Source organism: Cyprinodon tularosa, unplaced genomic scaffold (genome assembly GCF_016077235.1).
Source record: "Cyprinodon tularosa strain WSP-4 unplaced genomic scaffold, ASM1607723v1 ctg323, whole genome shotgun sequence".
NCBI lineage: Eukaryota > Metazoa > Chordata > Actinopteri > Cyprinodontiformes > Cyprinodontidae > Cyprinodon > Cyprinodon tularosa.
Window position 1 is genome coordinate 963,751 of NW_024039034.1, and position 19,024 is coordinate 982,774.

Consider the following 19,024-nt stretch of genomic DNA (forward strand, 5'->3'; position numbering starts at 1 on the left):
TGGCTCAGATTTATTGGTTTGGCTGAGCTTTTAGTGCGTTTACCTCTAGGATGTGTGCACATAAAGTGGATGAGCTGGACAGAGTAACAGGTGATGGGTGAACACCAGACATTATGTGACTTTGTTTGTATGGAGATACATCATTTAATATCCTTGTTTATTTTTTTCTGCATTTTAAAAGAAAAAGGGACAATTATTTAGGCTTTTTTTCCCCCACACATATCAGTTTGCATCTGGAATATATACCTCCTCTCCGCTTTCTTTATTCCTCCTGGGGCTGTCATCATGATGAATTTTAATCAACCACTTAGCTGTCAGATTTTAGAATGAGCCTATGATCCCATTCAAAGAAAAGCCTCTTCATGTTTAAAAAACCCCACCGCCGGTTTCTGCAGAACAATATGGATCTGTCTCTGACGCAGGTGGGTCTTTATTACTGTTCAGGAAGCATAAAGGGATCTTTGGGGTTATCTGTGGATGGTGCTGCAGGAAATAAAAAAAAGTGGCAGGCGGTCCAGCTCCCACCCTGGAAACATTTTTGATTGATCAGCTGCCAGCAAAGAGTACATCTCATAAGCAAGCTGCTTTAGATAGCTCTGATTTATATCTTTGTTCCCTGAGAACACATAAGCAATTAGGTAATGACATTTTTTTATTTTCAGGCTGCTTTTTTTTTGACCAATCATAAAATTCTGAATAAAAAAAAATATATATATAAATTGTTGTTGTAACATGAAAAGATTGGAACTGAAGAGTAGAAAAAATTGGCAAAGCTTTTATTGTTGAATATAAACCAGCATATGTTTGTTTGCATTTACATTTAAGATAATTTTATGAATGAATGTTTTATAAATTGATGCGTGAACATGCGAGTCAGCCTGCAGTGTATTGCAATACTGTCATGTCTATTTACTGATCATATCTAATGTCATACTGTTCAAAAAAAAAAAAAAAAAAAATATATATATATATATATATATATATATATATATATATATATATATATATATATATATATATATATATATATATATATATATATATATATATATATATATCATCACTAGGTCCGTTACATGTCCATTTGACTTTTATTAAAGAATGATCGGCACTTTTCACAGAGTATGAAATATTTATAGGCAGAGGGTTCTACAACTCTGTCGACAGGGCATGATATTACCTGTCTTTGGTTTGTTTAATATATAGATAAATGCGTCTCATTTTATTTTTATTTAGTTATTATTTCAATATCTAAAAAACTACTGAATTATTTTTAGATCACACATAAATAGATTCATTAATTCCACAGGGGAAAAGGAATTACTTTAGGGTTAGTATTAGGATTCACTCGATAACAACCTAATGAGCCTACTGGCACAATCTGAAGCCATATTATGGGACTGATAGCCACTTATAACCCCCATTTGTCTGCAAACAGACCCTTTACTGTGCAAAAGAAGACTGAATCAACATGAGGAGAGACCCATGAGATGATGCACAGGTTCTATATATTAGAACACTTTTATTCTTCATCCTCACCTGCTGCCAGAAGATTTCACCTACATAGATACATTGATCTACTACCATTCCAGAAATAATCCTGTTATAGTTTTACAGTAACAACCTCATGGCAAGCCGTTTTTATATGATCTAGTTTTACTGAATATGTATTCCTCATATCTGAAAAAAAAAGTTTTTCCTTTGTCTAAATGACCATTCAAACAAAAGTAAAATCTCCACATCTAGAACAAACCTTCTGGATGTCTACAAATTAATTTCAGATCTCCATATTCCCAATATTACCGGTCAACATTTGTATTATTTTAACTATGAAAAAATGTTTTTCAGATATCATAAATACATTTTCATTCAAGCTGATAAATGTCAGAACAGCCAATTAAAATGTGTAAACATTTCTAGATATATAAAACTTAATTCTTACTTGCATCATTTTGTTTTTTTACTTTCTAAAATTCAGTTTACAAAAATTTGATTTAGAAAATATATCATTACAGTTAGGTGTAGGAGTGTGATTTTGATCAGGTAGAATCTTATTTTAGTGATCTACAGTAGAAATGTAACAACAGAGAGGAGAGTGATTTTAATAAATGTAAAAACGGCCTGCCATAGCCCGCTTCATATAGATGCATTCACTGGAGCAACAATCTTCTCCTTCTCCATCTTCCTCTCCTTTGCAGCTGCAGAGCTGTTTCTCTGTCTTTTAAACACATTCTCCTTTTTTATTTTTTGTATTTCTGCATTAAAATCTCTAGTTCCAGTCAGGTGAAATATGCACTTCCTGTTGCCTGTTGTCATGGTTACTCGTCGAATCGGTGCTCCAGTCATAATGGTTTTTCATACTTGTTACGCATGAGCTTAACTCTGAGTGGACATAGTTAAAATTGATTGAACTAACTGATTGCAGCCGTTGTGAAACCGAACACTCAGAGTTCCTGACTTTAAGCTAGATCAATTTAGAGTTGCGAATTTGAACCTGAGTTTGTTACACGTGCTTCATGAAATGGACCCCTGATGTTTCCATAAGCTGAGATGCATCTTTGATTGTGGCTCTCCTAATGTGTCAGTCTAGCTGGCTGGCCACACTATTATCGGTGATTCTGTTGTACCTTTCTCTTTGTAGTTTAGAACAAAAGCTTGAACTAAGCTCCGAACTCTGATTAAAAATGCTGGGATAATGCTTTATAAGGTAAACGTACTTAAAACTTCTACACAACCTTAACCCCGCGGTGATCCTTGCTGTTTGTGCTGCCGTTTATTCACTGATATAAATCAAAAGTTTGTATTGTGCACGTTAGAATTTTCTCAAAGAACTTAACAAGGTAAAAAGTGTACTTTAAATTAAAATTATTCTTCCTATATAAAACGATTTACAATAAACAAAAATATGAATGCAACACTTTTGGTTTTAGTTTTTTTCTAAAACGTTTTTCACATACCCAATATCACCATTTCCCCCAAATTTTGTTCACAAACCAGTCTAAATTTGTAATAGTAAGCACTTCTCCTTTGCCATTGATTAGTGCATAGGTGTGCCTTAGATGACAAATATGTTACACTTTTTACATATGGATGCATTACTTTAAAGGGATGCTCTACTCTATATACTAATGATCAATGGATTCATGTTAAAATTACATTAAAAAAATTTGTGAGTAAATTATGAGTAAATTATGATAACAATTTGATAGCAGTGTTTGATATTTAATTGACATCTTTTGCCCAATGGATATGTATTTATCACAGAAAATATCAATAAAACGCACTGCAGCGAATTACTAATATGTAAAACGGATCCTAAGGCCAATTTTATTGTTGCAGAAGCCCTTTAGTCATTTACATGCATTGCCTTGACAAATAAATACAATTGAGAGGAAAAATCAAACTGGGTAACTACCTGGGTTAAGCTTTTACTTGTTGTGATTTGCTGTTTTTAGATCTGCAAATATTTGTAAAACCTAATGTACCTTTTCATACCAAACTGTACAAAAACGCTGGAAAACCAAACTAAAATAATATGCGCTTTCAAAGACACGATTAGAAGCCATTACTATTGTTCTCACCTGGGCTGATCTCCACCTGTTCACGCCCTTCAAACCCACCGAGGAGCGACATCATCCTCCCGTCCCAAGATGATGTCATTTCCTCCCACCTAGCCGTATAAGGGCGCTGCTATTGCGGTGAAGTGTCAGTAGAGAGACCGGGGGGGACGGGTAGCTGCCAGCTTGCTGGTGTAATAAAAAAATAATTCAGCTCTCCAGAAATACCGAAAGACGACCAAGTTTTTTTTTGCACAGAATGCGTCCGTGATTCGACGTCTTATCTCCAAGATTCTGTTAAAAAAGAAAAATCCAAGCCAGAAAAGAAAGCTTCGCTGTTTTGCTTTATTCCTGGAGAGCTTAATTCACCTCGTATTCAACATGATCGGGAGAGGACTGCTTATTCTCACTATTTTGTCCAACTGCGGTAAGAAATACATGATAATCCTTACTGAAAGATCCCTTCTTTAAAAAAGACGTTGCTGCAGAGGTTCAGCACCAAGGACAGCGACAGGCGGCGGGTCTCCAATCAGACACGGAGTGAATCCAGCGGCACCTTGCTCACATTCAGCCTTGTTACAACCTTTGTTTTCTAGATACACCTGCTGTTATAACAGCTCGATAGAGACGGTTTTAAACACAACCCGTTTCTTTCTCGTCTTGCAGTTCTGTCATTGCCGGTGACTTCAAGTCAGCTGGAGAATGAGGACGTAGAGGTGAGATAATCTGACAGTATCTGTGATAAAAACAGGGATTTACATAACACATCTAGTAACACTTTGTCTGAATTTCAGACTTAAAAAAAGAGCTATTTTTTCTAATTTGAAAAATGACCCAATGTTTCTGCGTATTACTCTGCAAAGCTGTGCAGTAATAGACTTACTTGATCCTTTACGATTCAACCTGAAGCACCTTAATCACAAAATCTATACATACTAATTGGGAGCTTATATGCGCACTGAATAGCAGGATTTATGTTGTCATGAAATCATCTCCCAGAGCAAAGGTATTTTCTTCAAGAATAGGAATCTTACAATTGAATAAAAGAAAAGAAAACAGCCTAGATGAGGAGTTTATTAGTCTGGAATATAACCAAAGACAAGGAGTATGGGGCTTATTAGGGGCATTTCTGGTGCCTTAACTGTCCTTGCTGCTCTTGGTTGTGAATCAGGCTGAAAAAATGTGCTACTGTAAAAAGAGCTAGAGGCCATAAGAATATCCAAAGGCATTCTAGTAGATGGGTAAAAATAGCAAGAAATCCATTATTTTACATTGCAGCTCCAATAAAATCTGCTAGACATGTTCTTTTGAACCAAGCTTGGTCCTCATCCAGGTAGCCTGGAACTAATTTTGAACAGGGGTGCTGTAAAAATCTCTTCCTGTTTTGGACAAAAGTCCTATTAGCCTATAGGCCTTTGTAAAATACAATAAAAAAAAGAGATAATCAAATAGATTGAGATTTAATTTCAGTTTATTTATATAGCGCCAATTCCCAACATGTCATCTCAAGGCACTCTTCAGAAACAATTCGACCAGATCATACAGTCAAATTGATTCAAAGTTTTCTATCTAAGGAAAACCAGTTGATTGCAACGACTAGTTGACTTGAAGGCAATCCCTCACACCAAACATGCTTTTAGCGACAGTGAAGAGGAAAACTCCCTTTTAACAGGAAGAAACCAGCTGCAGAACCAGGCTCAGTGTGAGCAGCAATCTGCCGAGGCCAACTGGGGTTCAAGGAGACAGAAGCAGACATACAGAAAGAAGCAGAGAAAAAAAGGAACTTGTCAACATTTTCCACAGGCAGCCCCATCCAGGAAACACACACCCAGATTGACTACTTTGTCATATATACTTCAGTGCATGCAACCAGGGTCTGTAACACAAAGAAAAAGCTCAGTTATCAGGTGAATATATGGGCTATTAATTAAACTTGACAATAACAATATAACAACATAGATTTGGTCAGCTGGCATGAACCTGAGTCAGGGTAATCATGTCACAATTGATTAACTCCAAAATCCTTTTACTCAAACCACAAGGAAATAATTATATTGTTAAACTATTTAAACGTTATTGAACAGTTTTCCATTACATAAAGAACACAGGATCAAAATAAAACTCTAAAAATGCAATGGTTACTTTAAACTGCATGAATAGATATGAATGTGGGAGGCAGAACCATTCTCTTATTTTGAGCTACAGGCAGGGTGTTTTGCCTAGTTACAGGTGTCCAAATGTTCAGGTGCGCTCTGGGGTGGTGGCGAAAAAGTCTCTCATGAGCGGATAAATTCGAAATGCATTTCTGTGCCATATCTCCTCCCTGTTTCTTTCATTAGATTATAATGACATTTACTAGTCTGCTGTCGCAAGAGGGATAACATGCTCTAGCTTGCTTGACCTTTCCATGACAACATAACTTCTGTGAACTTGTGTTGACTAGGCCTTAAAATAATTAAAATAAAATCTAAATACATGTAACAGTAAAATAAAATATTTATGAGAAGTTTATAAATTTTGCAAAGTTTTTTTAATAAATTTTTTTAAAGTCTCCATCTCGCCAGTGCTGCAGCACCCCCACTTCCTGCGGCCATGTACTCATCAGTTATTTTTCCTCCTGCCTTAGTCACCATCACCTTAAAAAAACTGATAAAAGCAAACAAACTGGCCAGCATTATATTAGGTAATACATTTGGGCAAGAAATAATTGGAAACCAAGGAGAAAAAAATAAGAATCTGAAAATAAGAAACACATTTAAGTAACAGAAGAGAAAAAATATTTTTGTAGGAAGAAACAATATAATTGCAGACTTTTAAACAACCTACAGAGAACTATACATTCAGACAATGGCAGTTAATGTCTGAGTAGTTTAAAAGGTGTAATTATTAGGTACATACAATGACCTTTATTGTTATAAGTAGATTAAATACATATTTAAAGATTGTTTGTAAATCATTTATTGCAATTATTATTGCACTATCCCTCCCAACAGAATGTCTCCAGAATGGGCATCTCTTTTTATTGCTATTTTCTCATAAACAGTCCTTGCCTATATTGATTAACTCATTTTATATCTTAACTTTTTGCTTTGATTATAGTATCATGATACAGAAGGGAAGTAGGTGCAAAGATAATGTTCACTTGAACTGTTTTAAAATGTTTTAGGATTGCATCAATTTAAGAACTGCAATGTTGGATGCACCCTAAATAGCTTTTAGTTTAATCCAAAACCTGTGATAGCCTCACTGTTCTTTTTTTTTTTTTTTGTTCTTTTAGATCGACTCATTCACCTACTTCATTTAAAGGTCTTGGTCATTCAGTGAATCTTGGCTGCATATGACTCAGCTCTGAGGAAAATTTTATCAGCAGCACGAAGGATTTACATTCATCAGCAAATGGTTTTCATTTGGCAAAAGATCATGAAAAATGAATACAGTTGGAGTGATAAATATATAAATAAATCAAGGGAGTATTAAACTGCACAATGTTCTGTCTTCCAGATGCTTCTTGCTGTGTCAATACTACATTTCACCTAAACAAATAGAATATCTCAAGATTGTTTTTTATTGTTTTTGTAGTTTTCTTACTAATCTTACTAAGTGGTGCTGGTCACAATATTTTTGTTGGTATATTACATTTGTTTGCATAAAAAAGAGGATCTAGACAGCTATCTTCTGTATGCAAGATACTGACTGCAAAGAGCAAAAGTAAATGTTTTTAAGCCTTAAATTTTCATCATCCACAGGTGATGAAATGCATTGTTGAGGCATTGGCGGATGTACTATCAAGACCGAAGAAAGTTCCTGTCAGTCAGGAATGTCTAGACACCCTGAAAACCGGTAAGTTAAAAGAATATAAACACTTCTGGTATGTTGACTGTGAAATGCAAAGAAGAGTTCTTTAAGCAATCAGCAGTTTCTAGCATAAAATTAGCATTTAAAAAAGTCTGCATCACTGAAATGGTTTGTGGGCTTCTATCAGCTGCAGTGGGTTTTTAAAACTGATCAAAAACCCTGTTAAGATGCTATTTTTTCATATTAAAACGTTATTGTAAAATTTTAAAAACCTTTTCCAATTAGTTTTGTCCTGAACCATGCAATATAAAGAGAAAGATTTTTTTCCAACGAAATCCTCCTAAGGTTTTGCAATCAACATGCATAAAAATCAAACCAATTTTCATATTTAGACTTCTGATAGACTTCTGATGGCATGGGGTCTAAACTTCCTTTTTATGATTTCAACTGCTTGGACAAAAAAAAAAACCTCCACCATGTCTTAGAATTGGAATGGGGTTCTTTGGGTGTGACTCATTGTACCAGACTTTTTATAATTATGGCTCAAATTCTCAAGTTTAGTTTCATCAGAACATTTTCTTGCAAGGTTTTGGGAGATGTAAGTCCAGGTGGCCTGGACGTGTTCCTTCAAAGAAAAGGCTTCTATATTTCAGCCCTACTTCTTTGTCCAAAAAACTGGAAAAAATGTTAGGAACTACTGCAAGTCCTTTAGTGTTGATGAACGTCTCTTTGGATATTCTCTAAACCTATATTTTTATTAATTTTGGAGAAATGCATATTTTCTATAATGTCACTGTTGTCTAACATTGTCTCCAATTATTACTGATCTACCAACCTTGTGCACACACCAGTGGACACAGTGTTTATGTCTCTAAAATGAGAACAACTGCAGGTGCCAGAAATTAGCTTATCTGTTGATCATCAGAACATGCTAAATAGTTGGAATAGGATATGCTAAAGTATTTGCTTACCACCTGCATTGAATTGAATCAAACTTGAAATGAATTGCAAGTTAAGTTTCTGCACCTATATTTAGCAAGTTTGAAAGTCAGTTGCAAGCTCAAAAATGTCAGTGGTCATTATTTCGAAAGGATTATTTTAGAGACATATTGTCTGTTGAACTGTACACCATCACAGCTATTAACATATTTTTCTAGTGTACTGTCCATTTTAGAGGTGGGGTACAGTGTGGTGCCACTTTTTGTTTTTCCACTAATACTTTTAATTAAAATGATCATTTTAAGTCCCTGCAATAGACTGGTGACCTGTCCAGGGTGTACCCTGCCTCTCGCCCATTGATAGCTGGAGATAGGCACCAGCACCCCTCGCCCCACCCCAACAGGGATAAGGGTGACGAAAAATGGATGGATGGATCATTTTAAGTGAAAAAGAAGCTTGTGACAAATAATGATTTATGTGAGATACTCCAGTGAAAAAAACAGATTCATCTTTGTTACAAAGGGAAAAAAAGTATATTGTATAATGAAATAAATAGCTCTTCTCCTCATGTTTCTATTGTATGGCCAATCAGTGGCAATCTGTGGTGCTGAAACTCACTGTAAATCTGCAGTAGCTACTTTCCTCTTTTTCTTGTTATCTAAGTTTTGAATTATTAATGATGAATATTTGTAAGAAAATATAAAACAGGCGTTTCGTCCACTGTTATGCAGCTAAACCATTTCTTGTTCTCTTTGTAAACTAAATGCTGTAAAATTTCTTGAATAAAAGAAAAAAAATCAGATTCATTAAAAGCAAATAAATATAATATATATATATATATATATTTATTTATATATATAAATAAATATAAATATCAATAAATGATAATTACGAAAAAATAAAAATGCTGGATGTTTGTGATAGATATTGCTTCCACAAATTGAAAACAAATGACTGACTGGTTGAGATAGTTGGAATGCTTTAGATGCCAGAGATTACTCCAAGTCCTCTTATAGTCAAGTCAATAGGTCTAATTCATTTTTCATTTCACAATGACATAGAGGATCATTTTTTTTTTTTTTTTTTTACCTGCCATTTGTGCCCTGTACTGTTGAAAATTATGGCTGCCTTCAGGAGACCCAAAATGTACACTCTTCTCTTTCAAACTCTCAATAGTGACAGCCAGCAGCACAACCAAAATCATTATTTAAACGGGACAGGGAGAACCTTTTTGTACTTGTTATCAATAGTGCACTCAATCTTACAATCTTAGAAGCTCATCTCGCCCACTATTTAAAAAACAAAACAACATAGAATGTACATTTTTGTTTGTGAAACCATTTTAGCTCTCTTGGTAGAAGGGACATGAAGAAATGAGAAAAAGACAACAGACTATATCTGAAGCTAAGACAGTTTTGAACAGCTGATGGTGGGTGTGATATCAAGAACACTGATTGCTTAAAATAAATCCGAAAATGCCTTAGAAAAGTACTTTAAGGATGTGTAGACTTTTGCACTTAGGTTATTGCATCTTTTTATTTTGTTCTGTTTGGCTGGAAACTGGTTTGCTTATATTTATTTGAATTTTATTAAATAAATACAAAGCTACATCTAAAGAAAACGCTTCAAAATGATTAATCAGAGCTTTTATTATCCTAGTCTCAGTTATATCCATAATTAGACCTTTGAAAGCCACTAAATCCCCTGAAGGCAGGTTGGTATTTGTTGTTTTTTAGAGAAATGTTAACAGAGCATCTAAATATATAAAATGTATTTACTTTGAAGAGATTTTGGAATTAAAATGAGGAATATTTGCAGCCTTCTTCTAAAAGGACTGTATTTCTAATGTGCAAGGTTTGCTTGTATTAAGAGCTGTATCTTTGATGAAAACTGCAAAGAAAATAAAATATTTCAAATCTAATTCAGTTTTCTTGTAACTACAGCAACTAAAAAAAATCTCTAAAGAAACATTGATTTAGTAATTGTAGCTTAGCCCACAGCCTTGCTTAAATATCAATGAAATGATTCCAAGAACTCTGTGAAAGATGTGTGCAGAAATATTGTCCTCATAAGTCAGTTGGTCTTAATGCAGAATTATCTGGTTAATTATCCTCACTTTGTGTTCATCTGGAAAAGAGCCATCAGTGTAGTGTTTAAATGAGGGATAAGGCTTACAGTTCATGGTCATGCTCAGCTTATTATACTGGAGCTGGTTCATAATCTGAACCTACTGATTTGCAGGGGGGAGGGTGATCTAATCTGGATCGCATTTCAACTTCCAGTTAAAAATCTCAAATATTGAGAGCTGTTAAAACAGGAGTTTAGTTTTTCTTCATAAAAAAAACAAATTTTTTCATTGAGATTTACAATAACTAGTTACAAATGCTCTTTATTTTTAGCTTAAAGCATGAAGGGCAATATCTATATGTAGTGAGATCCTGACTTTTCCCGCACTATTCCTACAGAAACTGCCCCTTAGTGCTAAAATCTAACTGAAACTATTAACTGCCTGGAAAACTACATAACCTTCAATTGCATCAGAGGGAACAATGCCTGCACCAAAAGGTAATGGATTGACACGGTCACGGCTGGATGAAGATCTGCTGCAGAGCTTTACACACATCATGGTCGCCAGGACTATTCAGTTACATAGGCATTGTTTTACCTTCATGCTGTCCTTGCTGTTTGAGAAAAATCGATTAGTGCAGCTCTTTTTGAGCGCCCAGAACAGGCTCAGTTATCCAGGGAAACAGTACACCACCAGATGGATGGAAAGAAAAGAGAGACGGAGGAGGATTCAGAGAATTGTACAAAAGAGTGCACAGTTCGGTGCAGAAGTCGCTGCTGCCTACGGAGTGCAATGCTGCTTGTGGGTCAGCAGAAAGTCCACTTCTCACTGCTGCTGTAATTCACAGAGGGAGTCTTTCTCTATGGGCCGGATCTATCAAAGGTTTGCGTGTATTAAAACGTGAGCTATTTCACTGCGCACGCTAAAAAATGTACAAACTGATCTATCAACAGCGTGCTAAAAGCATTTGGTCTTTAAAACGTGCTAAATAGCGCCTCTGATCCATTTAGTACTTTTTCTGCAATGAATATGCAATATGGGGCGTTTACACGCTAAAGTGCGTCTTGTGGGAGGAGAACATGTAAATATATTAATTTAGCACTCGCAAAGTGATTTATCAAACTTGAACGCAATTTTGCTAACGGTATCTGACTCTATATTTAACACGTTTCAAAAGAAGGTGCAAATGGTCTGTATGCGTAATTGCGCACACATGGCAGCGGTTATTGTCGCAAGAAGGAGACATGGAAATAAAGCAAGGAGACGCAGAGAACGCATTTTTTGACTCCGTGTGAATATTTTTGCAATGAATGAGGAAACGATCATCAAAACATATAGTTTATCCAGCATTGCCATTTTGGAGCTGTTGGGGGAACTCCGAATGGATTTGGAGCCAGGCACAAGAGGACCCACGCAATACCAGATATCACGAAACTCCTTGCAACATTGCACTTTTTTGCATCTGGGTCATTCCAGCGTACGGTTGCAGCGTGAGCTGGGATCTCCCAATCTCGTTTTTTCAGAAGTGCTGTCCGACGGGGTCGGGGTTCTCCCCCTGCGCCTGTGGAGCAACGTGCCAAATGCTGCGGGGATCTCATCCACAGTCACAGGCCAATACAAAACACCTGTTTTTTTTTTTTTTTTTTTTTTTTTTACTGCAGCACATACCACCTTAGGGAATAAAGGTTGCCAATTTATAAATATATATATATATATATATTTACTTATTTATTTTTTTTTGTTAAATCCTTGATAAATCCGGCCCAATGAATCATTTGGCTCATAGGGCCGGATTTATCAAGATCCAATTTTGCGTGCAGTAATTTGCGCTCGCAAACTGGAATTTTGCGCGAGGGGCTGAACCATGGTTTGCGGGTGATTTAACAAGAGTGATTGCGTAACTGGTGGAAGGTGCAAAACTGTTGGAGACGCCCTATTTAAATGATGGTTTTGCGCGTTTTGTGGTTTGCGGCAAAGTAGTTTGTAGTCTGTACAAACTAGTGCATTAAGAAATTTAAATCTTACAGTGACCCCCAACAAAAAAAAAATATATATATATATATATATATATATATATATATATATATATATATATATATATATATATATATATATATATATATATATATATATATATATATATATATAAATTGGCAACCTTTATTCCCTAAGGTGGTATGTGCTGCAGTAAAAAAAAAAAAAAAAAAAAAAAACAGGTGTTTTGTATTGGCCTGTGACTGTGGATGAGATCCCCGCAGCATTTGGTACGTTGCTCCACAGGCGCAGGGGGAGAACCCCGACCCCGTCGGACAGCACTTCTGAAAAAACGAGATTGGGAGATCCCAGCTCTCGCTGCAACCGTACGCTGGAATGACCCAGATGCAAAAAAGTGCAATGTTGCAAGGAGTTTTGTGATATCTGGTATTGCGTGGGTCCTCCCTGTGGCTGGCTCCAAATCCATTCGGAGTTCCCCCAACAGCTCCAAAATGGCAATGCTGGATAAACGATATGTTTTGATGATCGTTTCCTCGTTCATTGCAAAAATATTCACACGGAGTGAAAAAATGCGTTCTCTGCGTCTCCTTGCTTTATTTCCATGTCTCCTTCTTGCGACAATAACCGCTGCCATGTGTGCGCAATTACGCATACAGACCATTTGCACCTTCTTTTGAAACGTGTTAAATATAGAGTCAGATACCGTTAGCAAAATTGCGTTCAGGTTTGATAAATCACTTTGCGAGTGCTAAATTAATATATTTACATGTTCTCCTCCCACAAGACGCACTTTAGCGTGTAAACGCCCCATATTGCATATTCATTGCAGAAAAAGTACTAAATAGATAAGAGGCGCTATTTAGCACGTTTTAAAGACCAAATCCTTTTAGCACGCTGTTGATAGATCAGTTTTTACATTTTTTAGCGTGCGCAGTGAAATAGCTCACGTTTTAATACACGCAAACCTTTGATAGATCCGGCCCATTGTGTTCTTGCTTTGAAAGCAGTAAATTCACAGGCAATTAACTTCGATGAAATCCCCAAAGCGATTTGCTGAGTCCTCTAAAAAAGTAGAAAAGACTTACTACCAGCAAAATCACCTTTTATTGACTTTCCTCTCTCATGTTGTTTTAAAATAGGCTCGAACCATATCATGCATTTGCTTGTTGCAGATGAGAAGCTACTCACTATCCTCCGTCATCATAACTTTCTAAAAGGGCTGCAGAAGATTGCTGCTCAAGGTGAGTCACTGATTAGTAACAGTGAATATTTGTGTCCTGAATGTGCCTGTTTATTGATGCAGATGAAGTGGATTAACAAGCTGGAGATATTGAAATGAAATCATTCGTTCATTACTTTTTTAAGGTGATCAAGAGAGGACTCAGCTTCAGAGATACGTTGATAAACCAGCTCCAACCAGGCAATCTCTCCATACTACAGCTGATGGCGCTGGTGAGTGATCAAGCAAAGAGGGAGTTTTAAAAAGCATTTAACCTTTTTTTCACAACTGAGCAAACAACCAAAAGAAATAACATTTTTTTTTATTGGAAATTTATTTCATTAGAATTTTTCAGGTGAATTTAAAAAATATATATATAATTAAATGGTTCCTTATCGGGATTAAATAGAGCCAGACAGCTTTAAATGCTTTATCTGTTAATTATGAGGATTTTCAACTTACAGCTAATAAAACCCCCAATATTTAGAATTAGAATTATATTAGACCAATAAAAACACATTTTATTGAAGAATTAATGTTTAAAAATGTTTCATTGCCTCTCAAAGGTTTAGTTAAAAGTGTACTTTTGTTCTGAAAAATGAGCCTCAATGGAAAGCCTGTTCCAGTTTGCTGAGATGAGCTGGTTTTGGTATCTTATGCAATAAAGCAGCACAAAGGTGACAAATCATTGTGAGGTGGAAGGAAAATGATGTGTGTATTTTAGATTTTATTAAAGCTGCAAAGCTTTACCAACTGTAAGGCTCTCAGAAAGGACTCAGCCAGTCCTTTCTTGAACGTATCCAGTTGTTTCAGACGGCTGCCGCTCTTCTTTTATCCTGACTTCCCTCCACTGGTGCTGTCTGCATTTCAGAGTTCAGTTTAAAATTTATTATTTTGTCTTTAATAGTAGACATGGTCTTGCCCTTTCTTACCTGAGCTCCTTCAACCAATACTGTCCTGCTTGTGGTTTCACGTCAGCTAGTCGGCTACTTCTGGAGGTCTCAGCTTTAACTATATATATATACATATATATGTATATAGATATATAAAGTAGAGGTAGTTTTGCACATCAAGAGACCAAACATTTTTCATTCCTCGTTGCAACATTACAGATTGGATGTAGAAAAACAGTAAACATCAAATTACAATCTTAACTTTAAATTGGATTCACATTGGACCGTTTTAATGTAAGCTAGGCTTCGATCTGAACTGTTCAGTTGAAGTTCTGTCATATGTTCATATCTTCATGGCTGCTGTTCGGCTGCCTGTGTCAGTCTCTTTCATGCCCTAATAGCTTTTCTTCCAGGACTGCCCTGTATTTATCACTTTCTACCTTTCCATCATCTCTGAGCAGCTTCTCTACATCAGCTACGTTTCAATTAAGGCTATAATTGGTGTTAGCCTAATGTTTTTTTAAAAATGGTATTTCGCTCCAATTTGAATTGATTGAAATTGGTTTTATTTAGTGGTGTGAAAGTGAAGGCCTTTAATTCAAAAGAAAGCTACAGTTTTTAGATCTTTTATCATAAGGCTTTTTGGAAAAAAAAAACAAGCAGTATGTGACAAAAGCTGAAGACTCCCATATGTTTATTTGACAAAGGTTTCATTGTTTCCTCTTTCCAGAGTCAGAAAGTGAAAAGCGAAGAAGTGAAAGTCTCTTGATGTTTTCTCTGAATAGAATGAGGACATGCATGATGTGTTCCCACATTCAAACCTTATCTGATTTGTTTGTAGTCAGACTCACATTAACTCACAAACAGGGAAACGGGCAATAAATGCAGGAATTAATGCAAAAGTTAATCTCAGAACAGGTGGAATTTGCTGACATCAGAGTAGAGGATTTTGAAAGGTACCATGCGTATATACCTGGCATGTATTATATTGCCTTTGTGGAGGTAACAGCTTTTAACATGACAGGAAAATCAATCTCCTTAAGTGAATTAAATTCCCGGCCCATTTCTTTTTTTAGATCGATCCATGTTAGAAGCTTTGGGAGGCCCCGGCGAGCGGTCCATCCTATCCCAGAGGGAAAGGGCAGGAGAGAGCGGAGAAGAGAAAGATGAAACCAGGGAAGAGTCACGGGAGGACAGTGAAGCTAAAGAGGAGCATGTGAGGAGGGATCAAGATGAGACACCTACAGAGGCTGAAGATGTTGATGCTGGAACAACAAGCTCAGAGGAGAATTCAGAAGAGGAAAATGAAATGGAGGATAAGAAAGGCAAGATCGTGTCCTGCACCTGAACTTTTATATTCATAGTTTGATAGTTCAACTTGGCAGATTTATTTTTTCAGTCAAGACATAAAGAGACAAATAAATATGCACCAATGACTAAAGGTGGAGAGCTTAATACTGCATGCAGAGAGAGAGCTTACACACGGCTTTGTTTATGGCAGCAGCTTCCATCGTACTGCTGGCTGATTGATGGAAGAGCTTCCATATACATGATGAGTTTTACTCTCTCTGGCTCCACTTCCCTCTGGGAAGTGGAGCCAATATGGCTGGCAGACTGACAGCACACAAACAGAATTGATTAAACCTGTCCATGTGATAAGATTCAAATGAGACAATGCACATATTTTTGGCTGGAAGTTAATCTTAAACCATGATCATCAGGAATTGAGAATATATTTCCATAAATTTGAAATATATTACATAAAAATTGGCTCACTTAGCATTCATCCATATAAAGCAAGACGGTACTTCTGAAGACAATGCTGCCAGCTGGCAATGGATGCTTTATTAAAGTAGGAACTTGCTGACAGTGTGGACTGCTACGCCTCTATTCGTCCCTAACGACTGTGTATGATATTTCCAGGTGATCCTTCTGATAAAAAGAGATATTCATCCAAAGACAACCAGGAGCAAAAGATGGGGGAGACAGGAGAGAAGGAGAAAAGCGACAAAAGGTCTGAGTTCTTCTCACAGAAACATGATGTCAAGGCAGAGGATGAAAAGCGGGAATACAATGGGGTAAAACGAGGGAGCAGGGAAAGCCTTAATCACTTGACCCAGAGGGCCAAGAAGAAAGCTGGAAAAGAGGAAGCACCTCAGCCTGACAGCCAGAAGCAAACATCTCTCCATTCAAAAGAAGAAGTGGAGAAGGAGCAGAAGAAGAAGAAAAGAGATCCAGAGAGAAGTCCAGAGGAGAGAGAATTACAAATGATAGCTAGGAGGACACTAGAGGAGAGGGAGGTGATAGAGGAAGAAGGGAGCGCCACCAGAAAGTCAGAGGTAGGCTTTGCTCTTGTTAAACACGTTGCATTAGATTTCTTTTTACACCCCCTTCTTACCTCCCTCACCCTCCCCATCCATCCTTCAACCTCACCTCCTCTTCTGGTACTTTTAGACCCACTTATGGTTTCAGAAAAATACACAACCTCCTTCTTGAACTTTAGTAATCAAAGTAATATATGAAGAATGAAGGTGTAACTCATTCTACAAAAAGCTTGGCGTGTATTTTTAGATCCTGAGCTGTTGTATCGTGTAATGGCTTCGGAATGGTTTTAAACTAAAGGCTAAAGTCTATACAAAAAGAAAAGACAACTTGTTATTGTTGTTACTTGATTTCATCATAAGATCAATAGAGAAACAGCTTTCATGAGAGTCAGAGGAAAGAAGGTTACTCTGCATGTTGAGTTTGCTTGCTTATGATTAAAGGTTCACATACATCCTTTGCATTGCATGTTTATTACTGCTGTGATTTGACCTGCAGGAGCCTGAGATTGAAAGCCTGGCTGCCATCGAGACGGAGCTTGAAAATGTTGCCCAAAAACTGCACCAGCTGGGGCGAGGCTAATCAGGAGAGTGGCTCAAACTCCGACAGCCTTAGCCTTCCTCCTCCTCCTGCGCTTCACCAGACGTCTGGCTTTTTTATAGAGCGTGCAAATGTATGATAAGGTTTTATCTGTCAATGTTTCTCCTCTAAGATGCTGCTCTGCTTCTTTGTTTTTGTTTTTTTTTGACATTGTTTTTTTTTCTCTCACATAGAGTTGCACACAGCATAGAGCCACATACTAACACCACATAGGGTATGCATTCTCATGTGCAAACAACATTGCAAAGGCAAATTCCTTATGATATATTTACGTTTAATGGCAGTCATCCTGCACATGCATCTTGTCTGCTTGTCAGATTAAAAATGATTGATGTGAAAGACTGGCACTAATTCAGGTAGGATAAAGGCTGAGGTTCTACACTAAAGCTTTCTTTAAGTATATATATGTCTATTTCTGGGATAATTTGCTTAACAAGAAAAAAAAAAAAAAAAAGGAACACACAAATTGTTCCATATTGTGATAAATCGCTAACCACAATCAAGCCAAGGCAATAAGTTTAGATTTTTAGCAGATAATTGACTGAGTTGTATTCTAACACTGTAATGGATTTCTCTAAGAAAATAAACTATTTGATTCCTGAAGTCTCTTTTTTTGATAAATCCTTTATATTTTGTGATGAACTTTGAATACTAATGAATGTGAAGAGGCTTAATGCATATTTAACATTCCACAGGGCGTCACTTTTGGAAGTTTTCAACACAAAACAAATATTTGCTTATAAAGGAATCTGTTACACTGGGAGTGAGACTAGTATCCTACTGCAAAGACGCATCACCCGTGAAAGTAGGTGAAGTTTTCACTTTTTTGTTTGTTTGTGGGTGTTAAATCTAGCAGTATGAGTCATCAGATGACACATTGGCTGTTGACACAATCTATCCAGGCGCAATGCACATTTCAGCCCTCAGTGTTTGGCATTGAAATTATTTTTTTTTATTTACCTTAGGATAAGGATGACTTGAATAGAAAAGAAAAATAGGCATTGCTTGTTTTTGCTTATTTTTGGTGCTTTGCAGTGAGGGAAGATAAAAGGTGAAGTTCATTTGGGTGCTTGACTAAAAGTAGAAGCTGTGGAAGCAGTTTGCAAAAGGTTGAAGGAAGTGTGTGTCTTTGTTTCACCAGGCAGGCAGAAACATGGCTCCAAATAGAGGTTAAAAGACACACAGCAGAATTGAAAATGCATGATTTATTGCACAAATTAAGCAGTTTTCCACTAACCTGATATTGCATTACCTCATGATGCTATGCTATTAAATAGTGATTCCTGCTCAAAACCGCATGACTTCTTGCAAATATTATAGATCTGAAAATAATATTTGAATACCAAAATTGTTTACATTTCTTACATTTAGGATCTATATAAGATTTATCCTCAAGTTCAAGTTCCAGGTTTTTAATGTAAAGTTTGACCAAACTTCATTTGATCACAAAGAAACAGTGAGTTTTGTCTGGGCACAAAAACTTCCCCAAAGCTGCATTTGCCCAAGAAATGGATGAAATGTAACTGTGCTTGTTCAGAAGGAGCAGATGATGGAGTTCACAGTAGAACATTAAATTAGTAACAAAGTAATATTTTTTTTCTGTTTAATTTTACTTTATCTTACATATCCTAACTTC

At 36.4% G+C, this 19,024-nt stretch overlaps 1 protein-coding gene across 1 annotated transcript; it reads left to right on the top strand.

The window, feature by feature from the left end:
• The first annotated feature begins 3,693 nt into the window (after positions 1 to 3,693).
• Positions 3,694 to 17,991, top strand: chga (chromogranin A). Its single transcript, XM_038293230.1, has 8 exons — positions 3,694 to 3,984; positions 4,224 to 4,273; positions 7,304 to 7,397; positions 13,527 to 13,595; positions 13,720 to 13,806; positions 15,543 to 15,791; positions 16,390 to 16,805; positions 17,287 to 17,991. Exons 1-8 carry the CDS (start codon positions 3,939 to 3,941, stop codon positions 17,368 to 17,370), a joined length of 1,095 nt encoding a protein of 364 aa, XP_038149158.1. The 5' UTR covers positions 3,694 to 3,938; the 3' UTR covers positions 17,371 to 17,991.
• The last annotated feature ends 1,033 nt before the right edge of the window (positions 17,992 to 19,024 follow it).

Bases quoted from the DNA above. Each gene is read 5' to 3' on its own strand.
- chga (XM_038293230.1), top strand. From the start codon at position 3,939: ATGATCGGGAGAGGACTGCTTATTCTCACTATTTTGTCCAACTGCG. The intron at 13,596-13,719 runs GTGAGTCACTGA...TACTTTTTTAAG, and splicing joins GCAGAAGATTGCTGCTCAAG to GTGATCAAGAGAGGACTCAG. The intron at 13,807-15,542 runs GTGAGTGATCAA...TTCTTTTTTTAG, and splicing joins TACTACAGCTGATGGCGCTG to ATCGATCCATGTTAGAAGCT.